This window comes from Poecile atricapillus, chromosome 2 (genome assembly GCF_030490865.1).
Source record: "Poecile atricapillus isolate bPoeAtr1 chromosome 2, bPoeAtr1.hap1, whole genome shotgun sequence".
NCBI lineage: Eukaryota > Metazoa > Chordata > Aves > Passeriformes > Paridae > Poecile > Poecile atricapillus.
In genome coordinates, this window is record NC_081250.1 from 119,644,874 (window position 1) to 119,665,192 (window position 20,319).

A 20,319-nucleotide genomic window follows, 5' to 3' on the forward strand; every position below is an offset into this window, starting at 1 on the left:
CTGCTGTTCTGCTTATGCCTCCTCACTCCTGCCCTTTGGGGAAACAGGAAGAATAAAGCTTGTTGGCCAAGGTGCAGATCGGGAGATTGGTTACCAATTGCTGTTGTGGGCAAAACAGACCTGACTTGGGGAAAGTTAACCTAATTGCTATAAACCTAAATATTTGATTAGTGACTTTGAGTAGCAGAAAATAAAAAGCATGAAGCCTGCACCTTTCCTGCCCCTTTCCTGTGCCCAGTTTCACTCCTTCATTCTTAGTGTCCCTGCTCTCCTTCCTCAGTACTACCCCAGGTACCAAGTTCCTTCTGTGATGCGATGAGTGATGTCAGGCTCGGGCGGGGGGAATTGTGGTTATTACACAGCAGTTTCTCTTCGCTGCTTCTGTCTTCTTGCACCCTTCGATCTGCACCTTCAGGGGCTGCAGGGGAATCTCTGCTCTGGCACCTGAGCACCTCCTCCTCCTTCTTCTCTGACTTTGGTGCCTCCAGGGCTGCTTCTCACAGGTTTGTCCTTAGTCCTACTGCCACACTTTGATGTGCTTTTTCTCAAATTTGTTTGCAGAGGTATCATGAACATGACTGATAGGTCCTGCTGTGTCCTGCAGCAGCTCCACTGTGGCAACAGCTGTGCCCAGCACAGGATATCTATCCCCTGGCATCTTCCCACAGCCCCCCACCTTGCCACAGTCACCCATGGAATTGTTCCTAAGACTTTATTAGCCTTAGGTGAAAGTTGGGCATTAAATAAAACCAAGCACACATGGAAGGAAAATATTTACATTTTTGCATACTGCTTTGGAAAAACTGAATGCCTTTTCTGGTCACTGGTGCTTTGAGGCTTGCTCCTGTTAGCTGTTGCCAGACCTGTAAGATTAACAGAATTAATACCAAGATGTGAAGGGTGACAGTTGTGTTTTGTTCAGTACCCTGTTGAGTGTTAAATATGATTCCTCTTCTATCTTGGACAGATGAGCTGGTGTTCAAGCAATGTGTGCCATATTGCTTATGGATTATAGAACATCACAGTTGCAAATAAGCACATCTATATCACATTTTGTGTTAATTATATGGTTGTATCCTTTAGTGTCTAAGTGCAATGTATAGGCTTGACTTCAGTCTTCCTCTTCATGACATTGACTGAAATGCTGAAAAATAATTCACTAGCTTCAGCTGAGATCTCTCTGAGGCTTGGTTCTGGTTTTCCACCATTAGAATATTTTTAATAAACCAGTCTGAGAAAGCTTTCATTTAATGTTTTCTGCAGAGAAACCTCCACCATCTAGAAAGCTTTTTCCTTTAATTTCAAGCACATGCAGTCATTTAGACTTTGGCTAAGGTAGGTAGGTTTCCATGATGACATCCAAGGAAAGGCCTCTTCAGGTTAGCTTAGATTAGCTGATAGACAGGCAGCTGATTTTTATAAGTATTTTCTACTGATGCTTCTAGAGAATCCTTAAACAGCTTTTTCTCTTTTCTCTCCTACTGCTTTACAACATCATTTAACTTTATAGTCTGTCACTGAGTACTGAGCCAGAGAATTAGTTGCCCTCTCTGCGTTTCCAGTTTATTTTCCTCAGAGACAAGTTCATCATCTTCCTCTGGCTGAAAATACATGAGTGGTTTTACTGTCTGATTTAAGGCAGAAAGAAAGATGAATTAAAGCAGTATGTACTTTTATACTGTGGGTGAAATAATGTGGTATGTGGAAAAGGCATACCTTTTTTCCCTCACTATGTGTAAGTGTTCTTTGCCTTACAAGCTTTTTATACAGTTTTCCCTCTGATATGTTTGGTTTTTTTTATGTGAAAGAGGAATATGTTGACTGTTAATGAAAATATAAACTGACAAACCACTATTTTAAATATTGCAAATTTTTAAATGCTAGCTGTGTTCCTATAAATGAGGCAGCCTTTTGCAGACTTCTGGATGGTTCTTTTTCTGGGGGATGAGATGCAAAGCCCCAAGAGCAGGTTTGATGTTGATGTGCTGCAGTGCTGGGTGCTGCTTGACTGGAGCAGAGTGTCAGGAATGGGCTGGGAGTTGGGCCAGGAGGACTGACAGCCCATGTGCTCTGATGCTGGACAGAAGGTCAGCTACACACTGAGTAAGGTGTTGCTTCTTGCATGTCTGCCTCAAAAAAAAATCTAATTAAATAATTTATTTGAAAACTTAAACTAAATAAGAAAAGTGACTTCGGTTTTGCTTCTTTGCATTTCCACCATATAACCATATTTGGGTCATTGTTAACCTGGCTTTCAGGATGGTTCTCCGTACCCTCCAGAACTGAATTTTTTTGATCCGTAGATAAATGCATATATATTCTTATCATTTTCCTCTGTGAAACAATCTCTGTCTGGTTCAACTTCTCTTTGAAAGCTGGAAATGTAGTGAGCTCAGCATGTTGAATGTACATTTACTCTTGGGGTTTTCTGCAGTCCCTGCTGTGGTTGTTATTCCCTGCCAGAGGTCAAAAAATAGATTAGAAATAATACACTATGGATTTTTGTTTGATTTCTCTGATTTCACTTAAATTTACATTAAGAAACTGGAATAGTAGTTGTGTTCAAATGTTTTAAAAATGAATTCCTTCAGTGTAATTTATGTGTATTTAAAGATGTAATGCATACTGGTCTTAATTTTTGCAATAATAAGCTGAGAAAATACTTTTTGTTATTAACTATTTTTATGTCAACCCTGTTGTTTTGTCTCTTGTCTGTATAGCTTTTGATGATCAAGATGATTCTGCTTTGGACAGCTACCCAGAAACCATGGGCCCGGTAAGAAGAAAAGGTTTTTTATTATATTACTTTTTCAAGTGTGAGAAATATTATGTCTTTCACTGATTTGGAGAAAGAAATTACACTTAACAAGACAGCAAACTAATTTACTTATTTTTCTGGTCCACACAAACTACAGCTTCTTTAAACTCAGCATACAAGTTGCTTATCTTTGTATATAGAGATAGCTTGATTCTTTAATACTCTTCCTTATATATTCAGTGGTACTTATTTTATATTCATATGAAAGATTGCTCCTGGGGAGTGAGAATTAGTAGAAAAAGCCAAGCCAGAAGCAGTTGCTCTAAATTCGGGTGGTTTAAGTGAGGCACTTGGCAGTTAAGAATTGGATCTGTTCTCCAATGGAACAATCATTTTTCTGCCTTGGTGAAAAGGGCAAAATAAAATTCTATCAAATTAGAATCCTGCACTAACCCAAAATACTGAATAACAGTTCAATTGTATCTCATGGCAATGTGAAACAGTGAAAAACAGGAGACTGTGCAACAGCAGAGACATTAACCTTGAGGATAATATTGTAACTAAATGCAGAAATAAAACAGTCTTTATTTTAAAAAACAATCACATTCATGCACTTTATAGTTGTAATTTAATGACTGAAGTTATCATTCAGAGCAATGCTTTGCAGTAAAAGATTTGTTTTCTCTTGTTCTGTTTCCTCTGACAGTTTATACTGCTTTGATTTTAGAGTGGCTTTCAACATAAATTATTCCTCAGTAGGATTTCTGTAAGAAATGGTTGCAACTATGAAGTGAACTATGAGTATTGGTCTTAGTGCTTGATATTATGATGTAGAAATTTGTTATTTTAATGCTTTAATGTCAAAGATTGTATGTGGTGGAATAAGTTAAACATAAGGAATCATTCTTCATTTGATCAATACTTCATACAAACCTTAACTGCAAAGCTCACTTTGAGTACTGACTGTTCTGAACCTCATGCAGAGCGACAAAGATCAATTTCTTGATGAAAAAGTCTTTGTTACACAAATTACAACAGTTTCCATGTGTAGGCAATTTCAGGAAATGGGATTTCTATAGAAAAGTAAAAAAACCCAAACCCTAAGGCTTAAAGAAAATATAAGTTCTTTAAAAATGTATTGGGTCTTTAGAACCATAAAGTTAGGGATAATAGAATATTAACAGTGTAGAGCTGCTCTTTGCTTTGCAGAAGTTTGGCAATTAATTTACATTGATCATCATTTGGCCCCAGAAATGTACTGAAGCCTCTGAATTTCCATTTTTTTTCTGTTTCACTTTGTAGTTCAGGACCAAATCTAGTGAATTCCAGAAAAATTCACTGTTGGAATCGGATAGTGCTTTTATTGGTGAGTTTGCACCTCCCCTTAATCGTGTTGTGAGTGTGTAGGGTTTAGTCTAAAGCTGTGTCTCTAAAATGATTATTGGTGTTCTTGAAGTTGCAGTGGTTGTAGCTATGGTGATTGGTTTGAAGTTTTAGGAAGTTCTGTCTCCAAATTAAAATGCAGAGATTTATGAAATTTTACTGCAATAAATTTGTGTAGATGACACCTGTATTTAATGATGCTGCTCAGTTGCCCTTTACCACCTTACAACTTTTCATGAGAAAGCATCTTTCTCTGCTCTTTGTGCTTTGCCTGGGAGGTTTGTCTTGTCAAGGGGCTTCTTTGACATCTTCCCAGCTTTGGATTAGGAAAAGCTAATATTTATTCAGGAAATGTGTTGCAATGGTAGCATAGGCAATGCTTTTCTATTGTTCTGCTGCAAATAATATAATTTATTGGCAATCACAGCTTACAATTGCAATCTGTCCACAGTGAAATACAAAAGTCTTAGACAGTCAGCGATTCTTTTCATGGTTATTCTTTTGATTTACAAGCATGCTTGATTTCAAGTATGATTATATGGGTGTAAAATACTTCATTCTAAATTAGTCACTTTTCTGCTGTTTACATATTATTTCATTTCACTTGCAACATCCTACTTAGACACTGTCACTTATTCATCATCAGAAGCAAATGACTTTTAGTTTTCTAAAGATTTTGTACAGACTGCCTCATGTAATGTCTCTCTGTTCAACCTTTATATGCATGGATGTAAAAGTGCTGTTTTATTTCCACTTACTAGAAATAACAGGGCTAGAAAAACCCAACCAGCTCAAGCCTTTACATGTTATTTTCCATTAGCAGGCATTTCAGTATCTTGAAATTTCTTTCAGTCATCTATGGGAAATGATCTTGCAAGGTTTTTATTCTTTGCTGTAGGGGAGATGCAGTAGAGTCCTGCAGGTACTTTTTAATGAAACTGTGTTTCTGTAAACTGATGATTATTATCTCTGGCTTTGGTTAAAAGCAGAATTTCTTATTTGAAGCGTATTCAAGCCTATTCTGTTAATGTCCAAGTCCTGGAGGGCAGGGTAGAACCTGGCACTGGGAAGAGCACAGGGCGGGGCTTTCAGCCTTGTTCCATGCATTTGGTTCTCTCTGTAGTCTCCAAAACCTTCCTTCTCAGGTTAAGGATTACTGTGTATTAGTACAGCCCAGTGGTGAAAGGTGGCCTCAGGAGAGCAGATCAGTCTAGGCTGGAGCCAAATATCCCATCTCAGCCAGGACAGGCTCATGGAGAGGAACACAAGATGCAGGCCAGACATGCAGGATTCTTCCAGCTTCCAGTGACCTGTAGCTGACTGCATTTCCCAAGTCTCGCTAAGCTGGGCCTTTCACAGGTTATCTTTCTTGAACTGGAATTAGCATTTTTGAATCCCTGTTCACCATCAGTATTGTGTTGATAAATATCTACCTTGTGCCGTCTGTGAACTATGTCCTTTCATCTGCCTTGAGGCTGCCACCTCTGTAATGGGGTGTTTTTGGTAATTCATCACTTTCATAAGGTTCGTGATACTTATCGTCATCTCACACTTTCCCTTCTTCCTCCCATCCAGCTGGGACTTGCAGTTTAGTGAGGTGTTTGGGTTAACCTAACATATTATTTATTCTTCCCCCACCCCCTTTTTTCCCTTTTACCCCACAGATAATTTATGATTGATGAAAACCATTTTCTTCAAAAGTGAACTGTATGCACTAAATAAAAATGTGTCATCCTTTGCATTATTTGGGCTTTATAAATAGCTAGTAACATTCTGAATATGAATCTGGTGACTTCCATTCCTGAAAAGAAATATAAAAACTATCATTCTCTGTGGGCTGCCTTCTCTGTCAGTTGTGCTGCTCACATTGTCTGAGGGTCTTTTGTGAAATACAGGGAGTGTATTTTAAGTGTTTGCCGTTTTCTTGGAAGATGGTAACACTGCCCTCTGTTTTGATTGAGATTTTTTTTGACATGGGTTTAAAATCCAACTCAGTTTTGACATCTGTCATATCAGCATTACATATCAGTTTATCTCCTAGGGCTCAGAAATTTGAGGAAGTTAGAAATAAAGTTTATTTTATCAGTTTCTTTTTTCTTTTTTTTGCCTCCTTAAAAATCCTAGAATCCATTAGTGTTAACGCAGTGATGTAAAAGCATCTCTCTGCAGCAGGACCTGAATGATAGTTGCTTACAGGAATAGGTAACATCTGATACTGATGATACACTAATGGTACAAATAAATTCTTAGGCTTGTCCTTTGTTGTGACAAATTCACATTGTTAAACCAGATTTTATATTCTGAGTAATAGTGCTATTTTTAATATAATGAAGTTCAGCTGGTCTTGTAGCTGGAATTCTGATACATTAATTGTTAGCCTTACACCATTTCAAAATTATGCTTTTTTTACTTGTAACATTTGTGATAAGAGCATGAATACCCTTGGTGAAAGTGGGGAAGAGAAAAGATGAGAGGAGAATGTAAAAAATGTATTTTTAGGGAAAAAAAACAACTGAAAATATAAAAGAATTTAAAAAAAATTCTCTTTTTGTTATTCTGAACTTGTTTGCTATCAATCAGATTTATTTTTCAAACCTAAGTATGTCAATTTTCAACCAAAGTTACTCTTCGTTATGTTTAGAATTTACATACATTTATCTTTTAAATTTTTTTTTTTACTTTGTGATGTACTGGACTAACCACTTTTCCAAAACATGACTTTGTTGTCACAAAGAGTGGTTGGTGGTAGTGGATTTTGTCGGGGTTTTGTTGAGCAGAGTCCTTCCATTTCCTGGGAGGCTCTGTTCCTGAAGATGCCAGAGGGACTGCAGTAGGAAATAAAGCCCACTGTCTCCACCAAGCAGCAGCAAAGCCATCAACCAACCCCTACTGGTCCTGGAGGAAAAAACAAAATTACTTGTTTGAAACAGTTTGTGTTTGAAAGAGTTTCCAGAGTCAGAAAAAGAAGGGGAAATAGAAAAGTGTGAAGTGGACACGTGACTTTAGGGTTCATGTATGTTATAAAAATAGATTAAATTCCCCCCACTGTAATGTGATACAAGTATGATGAAAAGGTGTAGTTATTTATTCTTGTATGAACAGATTCTAACATTTTATTACATGAAAAGGCAGAGATACGACCAAGGATGTGTGTTTAAGGCATAGATTTTGTGTTAGCATATTCATGTAACACTGTCAGTCCATGCAATGTTACTGTATGTTCCATGTAACATATTTACAAACATAATTTGTTACATGACTGTATCTTTTAATGACTCTGATTGTCCAAGTGTTCTCTCCTTCAAGGAGAGATGCTGTGCTCATTTGAGTACTCATTTACTTTAAAGGTCTGGGTATAAACAAGATTGTAATGAATACATTCCTGTGATGGAGTCAAGTAAAATATATTGGCTTGTTTCAAAACATGAGCAGGTTGGAGCTTGGAGCACTCTCTGGTATTTTGATTTCTTTGAAAATTATTTCACCTGTTTTTCCAGGTGCTAATGGGGAAACGTTTTCTGCCTTAGAAGAAGTGAATTTATTACCACAGCATCCATCTTCTGCAAGGGAGAGAAGACGACTAAAGCAGAGAGCTTTGGAAAGTGCTGTACGTATGGGAGCTGACAGATGTGATGCCAGACAGTTCCTGTGCTTCCACACTGACTCTGTGTTATGGCTCCTGAGAGAGTACACATGTAGCTATTTTTCCTGTTAAAAGAGGATGCTGTTTAACTGAAGGATTTGTGTGTTTCTGGATTCCCTGCAGGAGGAAGTTCCACCGGGGCAGACACCGTTGCTGCAGCCTGACAGCTGCTCTTTGCACTCAAACTTCAGCCTTGATGTTGATCAGGTGAAAGGCAAGAATGAGGAACGACTGCACAGACTGACTGAGCTCCAGCAGAAATCTCCTTCATTGGGTATGCTCCCTGCAGCAGTGATGATGTAGTGAACACTAAGTAATTGCAATAAGTAAAGGAACAAATAATTATAATAATAGGCTTAATTATTGTAACAGAACAATGAGCAACCAGATCAAACACAGGAGTTACTTATAGAGCTCCGTAGCTGGTACAAGGACATCCCCAGGCACACCTCAATATAACTTCTTTAGACTAAGTTTAGAGGAGGAGAGTAGGAAAAGATTCTCATATTCCAGTCTCATCAGCCACTCCTACTTGTCCTGTGAGCACCAGTGCAGCAGGATGGGGATATCCAGCTGCACAGCTGAAATTGGCAGTGGGAAGAAATAAAACACCCGAGTGATGAATGATGATGAGGTGCCTGTGTGAGTTTATTGGCATTCCTGGGAGTCAGATGTCTGTGGTCCAACCAGCATGAAGATGTGTGAGAGAATTGTGTATGATGAAGTACTTCAGTTTCTAGTTAATTTGATTTTCTAGTGGTTTGTTAATATTAATGATCATTCAGTATTGGAGTATGTGAGTGTTTGATACTGATACCTCTTTCACTGCACACACACTTGAATTCATTCCATGTTTCTTATATCAGGTGCTGGGAGTTGTCCTGGAGCATCTCCAAATGCTGGCTGCCTGATCTAGATGCCTTTTGTGTATGAAGTACCAATCATGGCAACCATTAATGGCCTTTAATTTCTCACATGGATTGTGACCCAGTTCATACACTTTGTGCTAATGATTCTTTCATACGAGTCTGAAATCTCCCTTTTTTGGAGGTAGTTGCTATGCTGTCTAGGCAATTACAGTATCAGTATCCTTTTTATAAACTTAATGAGAGTACAGATGCTGGCAGTATTTTTGATTCTGTTGCTATGGTGCTCTTACAAGCACTTCATCCTTTTTTTTTTTTATGTTTGAACCATCTCACTGTGGTTTTAAGTCACTAAAAAATAAACCCTATTCATATTAATTTTCTTCTATAATCAAAATAAACTCTTTACTAATTTTACTTCACCCAGATATATTTGCTATATGAACTACTTTTACTTCTGTATCTGTTGTATTTCACCTTTTTTTAATTTCACCTCGTATCATATGCACTACACTTTTTATTTTGCTTGCCTTCTGTCACAGCCTCAGAGCTGCAGCCTTTAGATAAATATAATTTTGATATGTATATATATATATATATATGTATATATGCATATATATGTCTGTATGTAGTTTGTTCTCTGGAGAACACAGGGACCCATCACTCATCCTTAGCATTTGTGCCTTTTGGAAAGGTAGCAATAGATCCTCTTGCTCAGCTGTGGTCGTTCAGGCTGCAGTGCTGTTTGCCCTCCTGTTCCCTCCTTATGCTCAGGGATGTTACAGAAAAAATGAGTGAAGCCAAATTTTTTTACTCCTTTTCCCTAACAGTCTGAAAGAACCCTTGTGGCATCCTCTTGCTTTCCAAGCAGCCCGGATTGTCATTTCTCCTCTGCCCTCAGAGACGCTGCTGAGAGAAAACAAATCTCTCAAATATATAACTAAGGAACCTGGTTATCTTCCCTTGAAATGACCAGGGATGGCAATTCACAGGCTCTGATAAATTCTAAGAGCTGATCTGGTTCAGTAAGGAGGCTCTGTTCACAGCAGTTCACTTCCTCCTATGGGACTGATGTGAGAATCCTAAAGGCATCCTAGTATTGTTTTCTTAATTGGAAAGTTAGAAAAAAGGAGTCAGGCTTTCTCATCCATTTTCACCCATCCAAAAAAAATCCTGTCAGTGTAGACTTGGTAAATATTTGAGTGATGGAGTCTCTGCAAGCCAGAGACACTATCTCTGTCAAGCAAGGTATGTGTGTTCCTAAGGGCATAAACAAGAGCAGGCTCAGATACAGAAGAGGGAATTTTCACAGATTTGGGCACACAAAATGTGCTGCTGTTGGTGTTTTGCAGGAATCCAGATACCATTCAATTTCTAAACCAGGATTTCATGCTAAGGAAAATCTTTCCTTACCCTCAGCCTTCACATGCAAACTGAATTATCAAGAGTCTTGATAAGTGTCCCAGTTAAGGACAGTTTTTTATGGAGTGTGCAAGATGTTGAAATTCATGATGAAGTTCTGCAGTGCAGCTGATCTGCCGTGCTTTCTATAAGCAGTACCAAGTGAGTCTGATCCAGGGATGTGCACTGTGATCTTACCTCTGGCAGAACAGTTGATCTTGCCTCTGACATCTGCAAGTTCTACAGGCTTTACTTTAAAGGCAGGAGTAGTTAAGTGTGGGGGAATGCAGCCCTCTGGCCTGCATATTCAGTTTGTCTGTCTCTAAACAACCTTATTTTTATTGTTGCTAGATATCATCTCTTAAAGCAGCAAACAGAAAATTGGTTTTCTTCAGGTATCACTTTTCCTGCTGTGTGCTAAACCTACATACGCAAAACCTGTGGGTTCCAACCCACGGGAGGGTTCATCAGACCCAGGATTTAGGAGACAAAGAGGTTCACTCTGCCAGCTTCAAGCACAGGAGATGACAGGCCCTAGAGCCAGGGAGGTCTGCTCTCATGTCTAGTGTTGCAGACAAGTTTTAGTCAGACTGGGAAGGCTTGGAGGATGATAAGATCACTGTCTGTATGATGTGACAGAACTAATGATTTGTGCCAAGTTCTTTTGGAACAAAAAGAATTTGGCATTTTGTTTTAGAACCTGCCTTCCCACCTAACAGACAAGGAGGAAGACTGAGTCCTTGCTCTCAGTGTATGGGTTTGTGCAGTTCCTGTCCTTCTCTTTACCCCTGCACACCTGCCTGCTGCTTCTCCAGGCCTTGGGCTCTCACACCCATGCTTAGACCATCAACTTTCAGTTTTTAATGAGAATCTTCAGAGAAGCTTTGATTTAAAGTCTCATTTCTAAAAAGTGATAATTTTTGCAGAATAAAACCCTATGATTTGTAAAAATCATCCAAATACTTAAATTACATGACACTTATTAATTGCTTAGGTAAATTATATTGTCACTAAGGAATATACAGTTTTTTTTGCTTGAATTAGAATGTTTCTGTAAATTTTTTTTCCTAATTCAGAGTCTAAACATTTTACTGCCCACCATAAAACACCAAGAAACCAGAACATCCTCATTGATGTGACTCAGTTTTAAGAGGAAAACATTTCAATTTTTAGTCATTATAGATAGCTGGGGTTTGCACAATTTTTTCATCTATGTAAAATTTAAATGTTGTGAGGCTAAAAAATTGAACAGCACAGAGAAATTTATACATTCATATCCCTTTATATAAAGTAAAATTTTATGTTGTTCCATGATCTACACTATTTGTTTAAAGTATTAGGTGTATGTATGATTGCTGACAGAATTGAAACAAATAATAGTAGAGTCCAGAGTGATCACGGCTCCAAGTTCAAAGGCAAGGCAGTTCTGCTTTTCCTTTGGTGGGGTTTGTTTTGTAACTGGAAGATCCCAACTTAGCCAGTTTCAGCATGACATTGCACTGAGGTTTCGAGCTGTGCTGAGCTGTGATGCACAGGCTCACTTGCATTTGCAAGTTAAACCAAGTTGAACATTCTTCAGCAGGGGACTGGCTATACAAGGTTCAATCAGGCCACTGTAATTGAATGGCCTTACTTTCACATGCATTTTTATGCATATGTGCACTGACAGATTTGACTTCGCCCTAAATAGAAGCTTTTTGGAGAGCAAAAACTCTCTGTTGAGTCCACCCACCTCTGCCTGTACCCTTACCCCTTGGTGAGCCGCTGGTGGGGATCTGTTCAGGCCCAGTTCCCCAGAACATCAGCAAACGTGTGCCAAGTGGAAATGTCATTTAAAAGCATTATTGATGCACTGACTGCAGCCAAGCCTGCGCGGTGTTTGTTGTTCTGTCCCCCCTAACACGCGTGTTGCTCTCCTCCTCTCTCAGGTGATGACATTTCCTTAGGGGACGTGGACGACCTTCTGAAGCGCTCTCAGTCCCACGCCAGCTCCACTGACACGGTGGCGACAGAGCCCTGGCTGCGACCGGGAACGTCGGCCACGCTCCGGCGGCTGCTGGCGGAGCAGCCAGGCTCAGCAAAGCTGTCCCCGGAGAAGGCGCTGCCGCTGGGCTGGCAGGGCCTCTCCACCGCGCACGGCTGACTGCGCCCGGTGAGCCGCAGCCGAAGCGCCCGCACCGCTGCGCCTGCCAGGGAATCCTGCAGGGAGAGTTCTCTCCTGTGTACTGTGTGGAGCTCTGTGTGGAATTGGAAACAGCAATAATAAAGGATCAGACACTGCAGTGGAACCGAGGTGTAGCGCAGGGATGATTTCTGTTCCATGACATGGGAAATGGAGGAATAGCTTGGCAGCTTTTGCACTTTTTATACAACCTAAGTTTCAGCCTCAGAAACAGAGTGTGGTGTGTGTGAATTTGATATTAAATCAGAGATATTTTTTAGCTTTATAGTCAAACTTCAAAACTTGCTGGCATTAGGACAGCCCCACAGCACAAGGGCATTAGGTTTTTACCCAAAGAGTGAGTAACTTGAAGGACACTTGGTTTTCACAGACAGAAAAAATGCTGTCCTGCATGAAAGCACAGCTAACACTTTCATAGTCATTTTTTTCCTATCAGAAGCGTGTCTTACATTCCTGAACTTGTCATGTGCTGAAAATACAGATATTGTTGAATATATTTATGTTTCTGATTGAAGAGTTTAATAAAGTATTTTGTTACTAAAATTATTTTTTGTTATAAAAACTGTGAAAGCTGACTTCAGTTTTCTTTATGATTTGCTTCAGGTTTCATTTACTCATGAACAAACTGGAGTATTAAAGCTATCTCCAAAGAAATTAAAACACGTGGAAAAACTGTTAAGACCACAGAGCTTTAGCAAGAATGATATGGAGCAAGATTTTAGTTCAGTGAACTACACAACCAAGGTGAAGCAAGGGTAATCCTGCAACTTTACTCTTGGTTAGAAAATTCCCCCCCAGAGGCCTAAACCTGATCAACAGGGGGGAAAAAAGACCTATGAAAACAAGAACTTTTTACAAAGGTCTTTTGTTTTTACTACAGTGCCACCATCAAGCTTTTGTAAACCTATCTGTCCCCTGCTGACAGCTGGCAATGTTTGCTGACAGATGTACTTCAAACCTGTGTGGTGCTGAGCTTCTTCATGGGCTTAGCACATTCTTTCCCAGAGAGAATCTGACAAATCAGGGTAATTCTTACCCTGTATTTCCGGCTCAACAGTGAGAAGGTTCATTGGTGAGGGTATGACAGTGGTGGCCACTCAAGCAGGGGTATAATCCCTGACCTGGGCTGGAGCAGGTACCTCAGGCTGCATGGCTACGTCAGTCTGGACTTCCCAGAGACAGGGAAATAACTTTGTGAAAATGCTTTATATTAATACACTTACCATCCTCTCATGGCAAAGCCCACCTCTGTCACCTGCCCTGATGGTTCTCCCCAGTTGCCTCACAAGCTGAACTTTGAGACACATTCACTGTACCATCCCCAGCCTAGATGCAGAATTTTTCTTCTTCCTCATCCAATTGCCTACAGTTTAATTATTTTTTTTATTCCCTAAATTTTAATTGGAGTTTTTCCCCTGAGAGAAGCATGAAGTGTTCCCCTAAAACGCCACCCTGATGTCACTGCAGTAAGTTTTGTAAATACCACAGACCATCAGAAGTTGGCATTCCTTTCCTCCAGTTCAAGGCCAGGATGTGACACAACCCCTCTTTGTATTACTTTCATCTGTGCTGTGGCCTGAAACCACAGAAATTACTTTAACCTCACTGCTCAGCAGCCCTTAGCACCATGAATTCCACTCTTCCCTGCAGCTACCCTCCCTTGGGCACTCAGAATGCTGCTTGGGACACTCTTGAGTCCTTTGCATCTTCCCTTTCCGGATCTTCAGCTTTCTCTGCCTCTCTGAAGTTCAGCTTCCGGCAGGGAGGGCCCTTCTGCCCCCGTAACTTTTGATCATGACAGCTTCACCTGCAAAATAAATGTATCTGCAGTCTCAGCCCTGATAGATAACTGAGATGACTAAACCAGAGCCTATTTCTTGCCTGACCCTGACCCCAGATCTTTGATAATTATCATAAATACGAGTGTTAAGAGAACAGCAAGTTGAACATGATGCCCAGAGTACACCTGGTGCTGTTCTGACATTGCAAGAACTAAAGAGAGGTAGGAGAGTCACTACGATGACACCAAAGTTCAGCTCCCAATGAACCAATATTAAACAGCTATTGGGCCTTTTCCACATAGGCGATTAAAATAAGGCATGAGAAGACCAAGCTGTAAAAGAAAAATGTCTTTGCTAAAGGGGAGTACACAACAAAACAATGAAAAGTAAACCAGAAAGAGCCACACAACCCCAACTGCCCAAGTTTTTAGGTAATTCATTGTACTCACTGTACATCTTGAACACAGATGATCAGAAAGCAATTTGGCACAAGGAACAGTCGCTGTTTAAACAGTGCTCAGGGCAGCAGTGTCAGGAACACCCTGGTAATGGTCTCAGAACAGTTTGCTAAAGCCATGGGGAGAGTATGACAATGAATAGGGATGGGACACATTACACTCACTCTAAAAATTATTACTGATCACTGTCAAACAAAGAAAGACCTCATGTCTGGCCCAGCATGGCACTTTAAGATTTAAACATAGCACAACAAACTGAACAAGTAAAATATAGAAAAAGCCCAAGAGAAAAGGCTACAATTAATTCAAATAACCTCAATTCTCCCCCATCTGACTCTGGTAATTGCTATTTGGTTTTGCTCCACCCCAGTTAACTTTGTAAGCAAACTCTGAATCACAGGTCATAGCATTTTATTTCCCTTTTCTGGCTTTTCCAATAGCTATTTCATTGAACTGCTTACACTTATTTCTGAAGCCCGCTGTGAATGTCTGTGTCAGATTCATCCCCCTGAAAAGAGAGGAGGCTCCCTCACACGCCTTGGTCTTGACACTGCTCTTCTGTGCCAGTCAGGAGTTTTGTGGGAACACACTGGAGAACACTCCAATTCCACTTTTACTTATAAAATCAAAGATGCTGACAAGGCTCAGCAGAACTGCAATCCCAGCCCTTGCCTTGCCTCCTTCTCCATCAGCTGTTCGGTGTTTGTATTTTAATCCCCAGAGAGCAAAGTGCAGTACTTGAGCTTCTATCTGTGCAGCACTACACATCTGACCAGTTCATGTAACATTTTTATTCTCCTCCAGACATGCCCACCTTTTTTAAAATTTACCACTCATTTTCCCACTATATTTGTGTCTAACAGTGAGAAGCGGCATCCCAGTCAACCAGAGGGCACCCAGCTTCCTGCTCCCAGGGTCTGGGGTTTGCTCCTTTGAAACAAAAGCATGAGAGGCAAAGCAAACTGTAAAACAAGTATCTGTGGATTAGACTGGTTTTGATTGCACTGATGAAAGAGTTCAAAAACTTTATTGACCTATAACCTGATTAGAATATGCCAGATGAGAACCAAATATTTGTACAGAAAGTTGTACAGAATTTTTTTTACATAGAAAACTTTACATATCTGTACCATATACATTTTGTCCATCTGAAAAAAATTTCTACATCCATTGTAATACAGAATGCTTGACAATCTTGTCTGTTAACCATCAGAGCACAATTCACAGTATGAATACATTTCCAATAAATTTAACCATCCCCAAACCATGCCAGATTTGTTACTTGAATATATCCAACATTAAATTCTGTACATAAGAGTGAAATCTACATCAAACAAAAAACATCTGACAGCAGACACAACCTAGACTTGTTTGCAGTGATTCAAGTTCCAGTCCTTGAAGGATCATCATTTCAATGGCTCGTTATATTTAAAAGCCCTAAAACAAGTATATTACAGGTAGTTATGTCAGTCGTGAAATTTCTACCGCTGTTCTTGACAAAAGTCGGCAACAATAACTTCTGGGCTACAATGAAACAAAACAAAACAAAAAATAACAAAAAAGGAAAAAAAAAATCACAACCAAAAAAAGAAACCCAAACTTCTAGTGCATTTGGTGAACAAGGAAGAGTTATGGGCTTTCAACAAATCAGTAATACAGAAATAAAATAATTTGGAAAGAACTGTATAGTGTTAAAGAGTTTATATTACAGACCTGCATCTCTGTACATTTTCACAGAAGGATGATTACCAATGTCTCAGACAGCCTGAGTGTGCAAAAATCTTAGAATATCATAGTTGCTAAATAGTTTTTTCCATGAACAATAATCTCCATTTTCTTTTCACTATAAACATTTTATCCTTCAAAACACAGCTCTCCTGAGTTGTACTTCTTGCAGAAGCTCAAACCTTTACATATACATGTTTCTTTGGGTACATTTTACTTTCACACCCTCCATTAAGATCTGTTGCTATACTGCTGTCTAGGACAGTAAAGGACACTGCAGCCCGTGCTGACAAGGGGACTGTGCTATAAACTGGCTCCGTGCTCAGCGCGAGCCAGGCAAGAGAAACCGATGAGAGAATCCGCCAGGAAAGAGAGGGACTGGAGTGTTGCAAGCCTTAATTAAGTTTTAAGTGTCTGTACCGTTAACCCTTGGATACACGTTGCCAGAGAAGGAAATTTATATGGAGATCCCAACAGAATGGCCCAGCTACCTGGTCCTTTTATTTAGCTGAGGAATATAAACTTGGAAACAGACCGTCACTATCTGCTAATGCTTGCTTATTCCAGACTCTTGTTCTGGTGGTTGGGATATTTGGAACACCACACCAATCCGCAGGAAAAACCTTCGCAAAACAGCTCGAAGCTCGGGAATAAGGTCAAACTGCATGATTTCACACAACAAAGGGTAGTAGAACGAGGCATGGGCCTTGAACTGAGGAGAAAACAAACAAGAAATGACTATTATACATCGGTACACCTCAGAAAGCACACTGCAAAATACAGAATTACATACTCTCCCAAATGCGGGCGAGAAACCCACGAAGTGACAGGCAGAAATACCTTTACAACTGAAATCAGCAGTGCTAGAAAAAGGCTATGACAGCTGTGATGTACTCTGACAGATGCTCACCAGCTACACAAAGCTCCTTACTAATGCTTGTTCTCCAAGAGGAAGTATTTTTCTGTTACAAGTTTTTTCTTGCAGTTGGCCTTTTTCACTTAATTATTTCAGCTGAGTTTTCTTAGAAACAGAGGGAAATTAAACAGGGATTTATTTACTGCAGAATTACTTTGGAGAAGGTCAAGGTGTACATGTACCTGCAGCACTGGCAGCAGAAACAAGAGTTAATTCTTTGAATAAAACATCATCACTAATTGTCTTCCTTAGCAGGAGAGGGTTGTTAAAAACAATTTAGCATACACTTCTAAAGGATTCCAGCATCTTTAAACTTCTCTGACATGTGTTATTTTATCACTCACTGCACCTTCACACTGAATTATTAGTGTATCTGTCAAATGCAGTTTGAATGTACGTTCCCCCAACACAAGAACAAGAGCAGCAGCAGCTTTTAAAGTCAAGTCTGTAACTGTGTGTGACAAACCAGTCTGGAACTATGACTTACCTGTACACATCATCTGAAACATCATTCCAAACAGTTACTTACCCTTTCATCACTTATCTTCAGGACTTTAGTCAAAAATAAGAGTAAAAGGTTAGTCCAGGCTTCCCGATGACTTTCTGATGTAAGAGTGAGGAAATAGCTCAGAGCTTCGCTGCAGACACTGGAGACAAAAGACACAAAAAAATAGTAACTCGCTCTTCCTTCTGAACTCTACTGCAGAGGAAGAGCTTTGGCTTTGCAACTTCTGGCAATGTAGAGCCCTGGTGTACAACAGCACTGTTTTATGAAAGCTGCTCTAAGCCTGGTAAACAAGTCACAAGCAGTGACTTTGTTCAACTCAAACCCAAAGTCCTAGGATTTCAGTAATAAATAAGCTGACAAAATGTGATTATGCTGTTTGTATTGAGTACTCGTTGAGAGGTATGTGATAAAATGCTATGTGGACTTTAGGAATCTCTCATGTTGATGTAACCTGGCAGTTTTCAGCTCCGCTTCCTAGTCTGTGAACCTTAAAGTCTTGGCCTTAAGTGTTGCTGTTGAGGTTTAAAGCCCTCTCTTGAAAACTTTATAAACAAAAAACATTCAGATCAATAGCCAAAGGCCTCTGTGTGCTCACAAGGCTGCTTAAGCCCAGTGTCCATTTCTGAAAATGAGAACAGATAGTGCCGGTTCCCTAAAATACCTGAGGTTAGTGAAAGAAAAAACGGTTTAAGTGATAGGTGCTTTCCTTTTTAAAGAGGAGCTATAATGAGCCCCCATCTACCCAAATGATTCAAAGAAAGTGACCAAATCTTTGTTCTCCCTGCAAAACATGTAATGAGAATAAAAAGGAGAGACAGTGCCAGTAGCTGGAGGCACAGCACTCCCCACAGAACATAAAACTCTTAATATTAGCTGTGACCTACCACACACACATTAGCTCTGGAAGTTTACTGCAAACAGAGAAGGTCTATCCTTTTAAATAACCCACCCCCTTTCTTTAACATCAGAAATAACATGAACAGGTTCAGCTCCATGGACCTTACTTCAGCAGTCTTTGCTGGACTTCCTCCCAGGCGCTGGTGCGGCTCTCGTCCATGTACATGCGGAACAGGATGCGCAGCCCACAGGCCAGGCTGCTCGTCTCCTGCTTCAGCAGGTTGGGCTTTGACTTGCCTTTGAAACCTACAGGAATTCCAAGCATCCATTTAGATTTTTGGTTCAGCTGACATTCTTTCTTACTGTCCCCCACTTCTCCTTCTAAGCATCTTCTGCACACAGACATAAGAACCACCTCAAGTAATTAATTTCTCATAATATTTAGTACTATGGAGCATTGCTAAGAATTAAACTATTCATATGTGCCGTAACTGTGTGTTTGGCACCATTTTCAGTATCAGCTTCCAAGTGGCTGTGAAACCTGTGTTTGCTGTGCCTGCAGCTTTCAAGCATGGGACTCATACCTACAGCCAAGAATCAGCTTAGCAGCTGTACCTCAGTGAAACCTTGAATTTTGGGAAACGAGAGATATTTGCATCTCCACAGATTAGATCTCCTCCCTTTAGGAATGCTACAGTTCTAGAGCTAAAGCTTCAACTTTACATTTTGCATCCAAGTACTTCTGACCTATTTCTGGGTAAATTCACACTTTCACAAAGTATTTCTCCAAGGGGACTGACTCACCTGCTTTCCAGAGAGCAGTTCTTTGTTCATTGTTTGAATTAAATGCTTTAGCAAATCTGTGAGATTCCAGCAGACAATCAAGAAGTTTGAAAAGCTGCTGTGATGTTAGGAAACGATACATCCCTTGATCCTGTGTATCCACATGGACATCAAAGTCTACTGCATCTCTCTATTGAAAAAAGAGGAAAAAGGAAAAAAAAAAAAGATTTAAAGTAAAAATTCACATCTGTCTTCAGCAAGCTCCTGTGATAACTCAATTCTACCTTGTTTACATCTGTACTTGTACTTAACAGTGTATTCAAGGTTGTATCCACATCCCAGTTACATAAATCCCTTTGAACAATACGTTTTAATCTCCACAGTGCTGCCTTGGCACAGCAAATGCAATTTAACCAAGGTTGTAAAAGATCTCAACAGCCCAATGGAAATGCTCAAACCCATGTAAAAATTGTAAATTAGCAATGAAGCGAAGTTCAAGAAATTTTATCTTAAAACCGTTGAAGGAAAAGGTATTTAAAAGAGAGACACCTATCAGTTCCACTTACTTGTGCTGCTGCTAGATTCTCTGCATCCTCTTTTTTGCTAGTTGCTGGGAAGAACACAATGTTGTCGATCGTCTGAATGAGTTCCAGCTGTACAACACACTTGATCAAAAGAGCAGCAAATAACTTCTGTTCTGGAAATTCTTTAAAGGAAAGAAAATTACTTGTTAACTAAAGAACTTTTTAGAGTGGTTTTGAGGGCAAGTTGAAGAACAGTTTAACTTCAAGCACATGTGTAAACCTGGAATCCACCTGTTGGAATTACTAACACCAAGACAGATCACCATGTTACCAACTGGAATGTTTCCTGAAGTTGTCTGTGATACACTGGATCAACCTAGCACGATGTTACCTGAAAGTCAGCAAAATGAGTGATTTGGATCTTCAATGCAATAGGAAGAGACAGAGGCTGTTCCCAGGCAGGAGGCTTAGCACAGCATTGGCACCATTGCTTGTTTGCAGCTTGGCAAGTACTAATGTACCACATGCGCATTTTAAGCAACAACACATAACTG

General features: G+C 39.8%; 2 protein-coding genes across 8 annotated transcripts in view; one reads left to right on the forward strand and one right to left on the reverse strand.

The window, feature by feature from the left end:
- Nucleotides 1-12,778, forward strand: part of CSPP1 (centrosome and spindle pole associated protein 1) — a 62,120-nt gene extending 49,342 nt beyond the window's left edge. For all 6 annotated transcript variants that reach the window (XM_058833100.1, XM_058833102.1, XM_058833097.1 and 3 more), the window contains 5 exons: nucleotides 2,721-2,776; nucleotides 4,061-4,124; nucleotides 7,639-7,748; nucleotides 7,908-8,058; nucleotides 11,980-12,778. In XM_058833100.1, coding sequence (XP_058689083.1) covers nucleotides 2,721-2,776; nucleotides 4,061-4,124; nucleotides 7,639-7,748; nucleotides 7,908-8,058; nucleotides 11,980-12,194 — 596 coding nt within the window. In that variant the 3' untranslated portion in view covers nucleotides 12,195-12,778. The remainder of the gene's footprint in view (nucleotides 1-2,720; nucleotides 2,777-4,060; nucleotides 4,125-7,638; nucleotides 7,749-7,907; nucleotides 8,059-11,979) is intronic.
- A 2,702-nt stretch (nucleotides 12,779-15,480) lies between these two features.
- Nucleotides 15,481-20,319, reverse strand: part of ARFGEF1 (ADP ribosylation factor guanine nucleotide exchange factor 1) — an 84,642-nt gene continuing 79,803 nt past the window's right edge. For both annotated transcript variants that reach the window (XM_058831823.1, XM_058831822.1), the window contains 5 exons: nucleotides 19,808-19,947; nucleotides 19,263-19,431; nucleotides 18,626-18,764; nucleotides 17,643-17,760; nucleotides 15,481-16,909 (listed from right to left, as the gene is read on the reverse strand). In XM_058831823.1, coding sequence (XP_058687806.1) covers nucleotides 16,745-16,909; nucleotides 17,643-17,760; nucleotides 18,626-18,764; nucleotides 19,263-19,431; nucleotides 19,808-19,947 — 731 coding nt within the window. In that variant the 3' untranslated portion in view covers nucleotides 15,481-16,744. The remainder of the gene's footprint in view (nucleotides 16,910-17,642; nucleotides 17,761-18,625; nucleotides 18,765-19,262; nucleotides 19,432-19,807; nucleotides 19,948-20,319) is intronic.